Source organism: Peromyscus leucopus, chromosome 23, assembly GCF_004664715.2.
Source record: "Peromyscus leucopus breed LL Stock chromosome 23, UCI_PerLeu_2.1, whole genome shotgun sequence".
Taxonomy (NCBI): Eukaryota; Metazoa; Chordata; class Mammalia; order Rodentia; family Cricetidae; genus Peromyscus; species Peromyscus leucopus.
In genome coordinates, this window is record NC_051082.1 from 33469986 (window position 1) to 33477757 (window position 7772).

The following is a 7772-nucleotide window of genomic DNA, read 5'->3' on the forward strand; positions in this document are numbered from 1 at the left end:
ATGGCACCTGTAACTCCAGTTCCAGGGGATCTGACTGATGTGTTCTTCTGGGCTCTGCATGTATGTAGTCATGTGTACATACATATATGCAGGCAAAATTCATACACAAAAATAAAAATAAAATCTTCAAAAAATAAAGAATAAATGAACTATATAGCAAAGCAGTTTTTGTTGGATTCAACTAAACCCAGGCACCATGGAGGCACTCAGAGACAAACTGAATAGTCTCTGGATTCCACTTCAAGTCCTACCTTGGGGACTCAGCGCTGCCTGGAGTCTCCTGCTCGCTCATGCAGGGTTTATCTAGAGAAGGCCTTCACTCGGTCAGTGTAACTGTTGGAAAACGTGCTTGCTCCTCTGTTAGACTACAAGTTGGATGGTGGCAGGGGTTATTTGCCTATCTTCATTTAATTAAATTCAAGGGATAATAGTCCTTGCATCCCTCAAGAAACGTGTGAGCACATAGCAAGAGCACCCAAGCATCTATAAACTGATGATCAGATTCTGGTATTGGGGAGCTCAGCCCACAGGGGAGGCCTGCTAGGGTCTTCTGACTTGGATCCAAGCACATAGCTACCAAGGGTCCCCGGGAGCCTCAGGAACAAGAGGGTCAAGAAATGGGGTGCACAGGGGATGCAGAAAAGCCTTGTGGGAAAGTGGCCTGCTGCTCAGGGAAGGATGCTGGGTGGGTGGGACCCCGCTCCAGGAAGGGCTGAGAGAAGGAAAAGCCAGATCATCTCGGTGGAGGTGGAGGGGGCTGGAAACTTGAGACTGGGCATGGGGTGGGGGATGTAGATGCCGGTGGAGCTCCCAGCCTGAGCTCCGAAAGCCCCTGGGCCCCAGATGGAGAGGTGGTCAGTAAGCCTGTGTAGCCCTCTGGGAGCAGTGGCACCTAAGGGATGGATGGGCACTGCACCAGGCCCGGGCATCTGTCGTGGCAAAGATGCTGCGCCAGGCAGTGCGCACCAGGCAGGGAGGGCCCCACGCGGGGGCTGAGCGTCTGACCCCAGTGGGATGACTAAGTTCGTCTTGGCTGTGAGCAGGCGAGGTGGGAGTGCGCCAAGTTATGAAACGCTGATTGCTCTGCTGGAAAGGAGCATCTGGGGTCCTGCCTGGGGCCTGGAGGGGCGTGCCCGGTGCCTGATAAAAGGGGCTGCCCAGCGCGGGGACCGCTTTCTCCGTGCCTAGCCTGCAGCACTCCTCGAGGGTGAGCAGCCTTGAGGGCTCCCGAGCGACTGCTGTGTGCAGTAGTCGGCAGGACAGACAGGCTTAATCCTCCCACTTGGCGACCCTCGGGGTAGGAAGGGGACCGAGCCACAGCCTGGGTATGGCCACCGCGGCGTGCGAACCTGTGGCCAGACCCAGCCTGACCTCCATATCATCCGGGGAGCTCCGCAGCCTGTGGACGTGCGACTGCGAGCTGGCCCTGCTGCCCCTGTCGCAGCTGCTCCGCCTGCAGCCTGGAGCCTTCCAGCTGCGTGGAGAGCAGCTCGTCGTGGTGCCCGGGCCGGGGGAACCCGCCGCGGACGCGCGAGGGGGCTTCAACGTCTTCGGGGACGGCCTAGTGAGCTTCGACGGGCAGCTCTACCACCTCAGCAGCTACATCAAGAGGTGGGTGGCCACATTGTGCGCCCTAGCCTGCAGCTCTGTCCCTGCCAATCTTCTACCTGGCGGCTGCTGTCCCCTCTCTAAGAGACCTGGCCATCCTACCCGCCATCCATCCGCTTGAACTCCCCCCGCCCCTTTATTTTTTAGCAGCTAGGAAGGGGGTCTTGCTGACTGTAGGGAGGACAGGGTGGGAGCACACTCAGCCCCACCCAACACGCCAGCTGGTGGCTGCTTTTTCCATTACGCCCGTTAACTGGGTCAGATGAGCTCAGTAAGCAGGCACACCCTTCAGGGAAGGACTAGAATGCAGATCCCCAACCTAGCTTTAGTCCTGAGCACTAATAACTATTCAGCAGAAGCTGCAGAAGGGTCCTTTTCTTGGGGGTAGTTGCTCTCTTGGTGTTTCTTAAACCAATCAGTCATAGTGGAGAAGAAAACAAGGGCCCCGGAAGCCCAATCCTGAGCCGTTGTTGGCTTGACAGTTAGGGCAGAAATAAACACAAAGTGTGTCTTCCTGGTTTGCTGCCGAGTGTCCTGTGAGACCTCAGCCTTCATCCAATGCTTCTCCCGAACTGTTGTGGCCGAAGGGACTCAAGCGCTGCTTGGTAGACTTGAAGGAGTCAAGGATGCGGAAGCAGGCTTTGATCCCAGTGGCGTAAGGGAGGGCTGTCCATGCTGGATCCCACATGGCTGGGTCACCCTGGAGGAAGACCCTTATCCATGTTTAGTAGGGTGCTGAGTGTCCCAGAAGTGGGTCAGGAGTCTTCGCAATGCAACAGGCCAGATGTGAAGATACAATGCGTTTGCCACCAGGAAAGGTTGATGTGTACTCTGTGGAAAGGGTGGAGCCCAAGGGCCAAGCAAACGGGAGACATTGACAGTGCCCTCTTCCCATGGCAGGTAGGACTCTCGGGAATGCATGGGTTTTGAATGATTGAGAAAACATTCCCTACCAAGAATTTCTGTTTGGTAGGTAAATAAAAATACCAGTTTGTAAGAGGAAGTAGGAAGAGCTAAGTGAGAAAGCAGGTTTAGCCTGGGGAGATGGCTCAGTGCCTAAAGTGAGGGGACTTGAGTTCGCATTCGCACCACCCGTGTGAAAATGTCCCTGTGCCTGGAACCCCAGCACTAGGGGCATGAAGACAGGACTGAGGCTCGCTGGCCTCCACCCTGTCCCTAAACTGACAAGCTGCAGAATCAGTAAGAGAACCCATTCAAAACTAATAAAGTGGACATGTGTGCATTGGTGCACTTGCATACTCTTATACGCACGCACGCACGCACGCACACATGTACGCACGCACAAACAAACAATTACAATGTTCCCAATGAACTGAAGCCAAGGTAAGGTGTTTGACAGAATCAGCTCCCCCAGTCTTAGTATAAGGATACTGGACATTTTAGAATAGATTTGAGGCTTGTCATTAATAATTTTCTTTGAACAGCTTTATAAAAGTAAATAAAAACTAGTTGTGGTTCCTGGGAAAGTCAAAGTGTAGTCACAATGACTGGGTGACACAGAGCAGCGTGCAAGTGCAATTTTATACACACTGGCTTTTCTTCACACATACAATTGTGTGAAGGATTTCACACCCTGGAGGTATGAAGGCTCCGCTGAGACAGACTTAAACATTGGGATTGGCAAAGTGTCTTCTTGTAGGGGGCATGCCGTGGTAGGATCTTGTCTAACTGTGTGGGCAGCCTGAGGAGGGCTGGGAGGGAACCGAGTCTGATGGAGGACTGGGCTCTGGGCAGCAGCTGGGAGATGGAAACATTCTGAACTTAGCCTAGTCAAGATTCTCCTGCTCTGATGGGCAAGATGGACCCAGTTGGCGGTGACTCTGGAGATAGTATTACCTGTGGCACAGGTCTGGTCTGGCTGTTTCCAGTGTCTTGGAATTTGATGAAAAGAAATGATTTCAAAGTAGCAAGGAAGCTTTATTTTTCTACGAGAATTTTTAAAACTATTTTTAAACTATGTGTAGGTGTATTGGAATGCGTGTGTGTATGTGAGTACAGATGTCAGCGAAGACCAGAGGCATCAGATCCCCTGGAGCTGGAGTCACAGAGGCTTGTGATGATCCATCTCCCCAGCTCCAGGAGAACTTTCTTCAAAGCAAAGCAGTCATACAAATTCGTCAGGAGCATGCTGCTGAGAGTGGAAGTGGACCACTTGAGTGAAGGCATCCGAGCCCCATGTTACCCAAGGCTCCTTCGTGTGGTGGGAAGGAAGGAGGAGCTGACTTCTCTTCCTTTTTAAAAATCATTTTTATTGCATGAACGTCTTGCCTGCTTATGTGTATGTTTGTCGTGTGTGTGTGTGTGTGTGTGTGTGTGTGTGTGTGTGTGTGTGTGTGGTCCCCGTGGAGACCAGAGGAGAACGGAGGAGCTGGGTTCTCAGGGATGTAGTTTGGGCGGCTTTCTGTTTTCATTGACAGGTTGGATTATGCAAGCTGTTGCTCACTGCACACACCCTTGTCATATTGCATCTGATTTGCATCATCTTGCACTGTTGATGCACGGGCGTGAGGTAGTAACTCGAAGGTTCTCCCTCACAGTTCATCAGAGGGCACAGTTGGCCTTATTGTGAATTTACCCAAAACTAGCTCAAGCCAGATTGCCCCCCCCCAACTGGTCTGGCTAGTGTATAATTAACTAGAATTTGAGTTTGATGGTTGTTAAATGGGGGAGAAAGTTATTCCCCTGTTCCCAGTGGAGGGCTGCAGCTCGATGCAAGTGGGTATTCTAGATTGCTAACAGGTTGCTAGGTGCATTGTTCTGGTGTGTGTGTGTGTAGTTTGCAGGTAAGGATTGCAAGTGGCTGAGTGCAATATTAGAAAAGAGTGTGTGCATAGCATAGCCCAAACCAAGTGGATTCAAGATGTTGTCTCCATAGCATACATTACTTCCATCAATATATACACCAAAGCCAAGTCTCCTATCTATCTATCTATCTATCTATCTATCTATCTATCTATCTATCTATCATCTATCTATCTATCATCTATCTATCATCTCTATCTATCTATCTATCTATCTATCTATCTATCTATCTATCTATCTATCATATCTATCTATCTGTCTGTCATATCTATCTATCTATCTATCTATCTATCTATCTATCTATCTATCTATCATATCTATCTATCTATCTATCTATCTATCTATCTATCTATCTATCTATCACAGCTTCCAATTGATGTTATTGCTACTGTGGCACAGAGGGCACCAATTTTTACTGTCCCTGACATAGTGCTCCAGTTGGATTTCCTCAAAGCTGGGCAACTGGTGCAGGCAAGTGGCCAAGTGGCCTGGTTTCAACGTGCCTGGCACCTGCAGAGTCTACCTGTCCACAGAACAAACTTCACATTTGTCATCACAAGTGGAGGCCTAGAGGTGATGGGCTCCAGCGAATTTTTTTTTTCAGCCACTCCATTCCTGCCATAGGTGTGGATGGCTTCTAACCAAGAAGAGCTGCCAAGGTGGTTAAGGATTGGGAAAGGCAGGGGCAGGTAGGTTCTTAGGCACTTTGGACCACTGGGCCTTTGGGAACTGGGCAGAGACCTTCCCAGAAATGTAGATGCAGTCCCAGTGTCCCCGGCCAACTCAGATGCTCCAAGATGTGAGGGTAAGGATCTTGCTCTACTAATTAACTAGGTTTTTACCCCCCCATGATGAGCATTCTGGGTGCAGAATAAGTCCACAGTGTAATCAAGAGGCAGCGCCTCAAAGATGTGTTCTCTTCCTTTTCTGGGGCCCTTTCCCAGAACCCCTCAAAAATGCTAAGAGCCATTGCCCTTGACAGCCAAATGAGCCCCTCACCAAGGGCATCTGTCCTCCTTCCTCAGGTTCCTTTCTCTGATACCTGAACACTTTTCTAATTGAAACACTGTAGGAGCTCAAGCCTTCCTGGGTGTTTAGTGTTGGCCATAAAGATCCCCCAAAAACTGGCTTTTAAAATATCTGTCTTAATTTGTGGAGTTAATGAGCAAATCTTTACCAGCATCATTATTATTAAGTTCAAGATTTCTATCCATGTCATAGCTAGAGCCTGCTCAAGACACTACCCTCATGTAATGGTTACCAAGTGACTTGAAAGGCTAGCCCACATTGACCATCACACACACACACACACACACACACACACACACACACGCATACACACTCGTCTTGCCCCTAGGATGCAGCCTCTTATTGACATGCATTGGCAAAGTCTGGCAAACGTGACCTTGCATTCTGACTGTGCCCTGTTCTCCTGGCATGAAAGAGGCTGCTGGGCAATCTAAATTGATAAAAAGAAGGGTGGTCGCTAACGTTGACTTGAGTCTCCAGAAGGGTGCGAAGTATTTCACAGTGGTCATCTTGTGAAATCTTACAAAGTGGACGCTATTGCTGTTGCTTGGGAAAATAAGGAATGAACCTGTGGAAGACGCTGGAATCAGGTGAACCATGGTTTCTATGCAGCGCTGTCAGACTATGCCTGTGTTTTAAGGAAACCGTCACCAAAGAGAGCGGTTCTGCCTTCCAATGGCCAGTGGCAGCTTCTCACACTTCCAGAGGCCCCAAAATAAATAACTGGGTTTCCATCAGCTGCTCACATCGACTATAAAGGAACGAAGGGTAGAGGTGTTTAAGGTAGAAAATATAGAATCTGTCCCTATCTACAGCCGAGCAGCTGGGAGATAAGCACCCTCGGTCAGGGCGCCCTGTGGGGTAAGATGCTTGGAATCGTGGGTAGAGAGGAGTAGAAGTGTGCTGTCCAAACCTCACCTCCATCCCACAGGGAGGAGTGGCAGCCGGCTGCCAGCCCTGGTGGGGCCACAGCTCTCTGTGTCAGCTTGCGGGTCTCTACTCGGCCAGCTTGGGCCCTGTCCTGCGGCCCCTGCTCTTCCTCCTGTCTCAGATGTAGAAACTGACGTGTGCAGCACTCTTCTTCAGGATGCACTCATCTGCACACTGAACTGTGAGCAGCGTGAGATCCAGCCCAGAGGAGGGGTATGTGAGCCTGAGTGGCAAGTTCTGCCCTGCATCTGTGGAGGGACCCCGGGACATTTTCTTACTTTTTTTTTTTTTTTTTAATAAGCTTCCTTGGCTGTTAGATGAGAATAATGACCACCTTATAAAATAAAAATTAAGTGTCAAAATAAAATGGGGATGGAGAGATGGCTTAGGAAGACAGGCGTTTCATTCCCAGCACCCTTCGCAGATGGCTCACAATGGCCTCTAACTCCTGCTCTGGAGTATCTGGTGCCCCCTTCTGGCCTCTGTGAGCACTGCACTCACACGCCCAAACCCATCCACAGAAGCATGTATACACATAATTAAAAATAAAATCTATTAAAAATAAGCATCTCAGTTATTAGAATTAGATTTGATGAAGTCCTGAAGAAATGAATACTGGCACATAATAACCCTCATCAGCTGTTAGTTTTTGTGTTATTACTAAGCCTCACATGGGGGCCCCCAGAAGCCTCCTTGGGACTGTATTTGATCTGGTCACCCTCTCATGGGGGCGCTCACCTATTTGACTGATGATGATAAAAATGAGTTTCAGAAAAGTTAAATAGCCTCAGAGATCTCAGCCCAGGTACTCTAAGGCTTCAGCCACACCGAATCCTTTCCTGGCTTGGTTCCCCCAGAGCCTCGCTCTGGTTTTAAGCCACACCGCCTGCTCCCTAGTCCCAGCACACCTGGCCATTGTTGGATGTCCGCCTGCCTGCTGACACCCAGCCACCCACCCCAGCCTCCCCCACCAGCCACAGCAGCCCTCTTGCTCGCTGCCTATGTGTGTGTGTTTGGCTTGACAGAGCAGTCTCTCACCTGTACCTACCCTGGCTTTCCCCTGAGGTCTCTGTGTGCCAATGATGGGCCAACTTTTAAGTCTGGGTGGGGTGGTGCCCTTTTCCGTTGGTGTTTCTCAAATGGTTGGCCACTTACCATGCAGGCTTCCTGGGGTTCTTGATAAAACACAGATTCTGGTTGGGTGAAGCTGGGCAGAGGCTCGAGTTCTGCACATGGATGCGGTCTCAGCCGTGCTGATGCTGTGGGTCCAGGGACCACACCCTGGGCAAGAAGGACTCCTGCCTCTGCCAGTGCCCGCTGATGCAACGTGTTTGACCTGGCTCTCAGATGCACCACGTGGCTCCTGGTGGCAGTGATATTTT

General features: G+C 50.3%; 1 protein-coding gene across 1 annotated transcript in view; it reads left to right on the forward strand.

Moving 5' to 3' along the window:
* Positions 1-1090: 1090 nt before the first annotated feature.
* Medag (mesenteric estrogen dependent adipogenesis) overlaps positions 1091-7772 on the forward strand; it is an 18276-nt gene continuing 11594 nt past the window's right edge. The window contains exon 1 of the mRNA XM_028878073.2: positions 1091-1611. Within this exon, the coding sequence (XP_028733906.1) occupies positions 1328-1611 (284 nt within the window). The 5' untranslated portion in view covers positions 1091-1327. The remainder of the gene's footprint in view (positions 1612-7772) is intronic.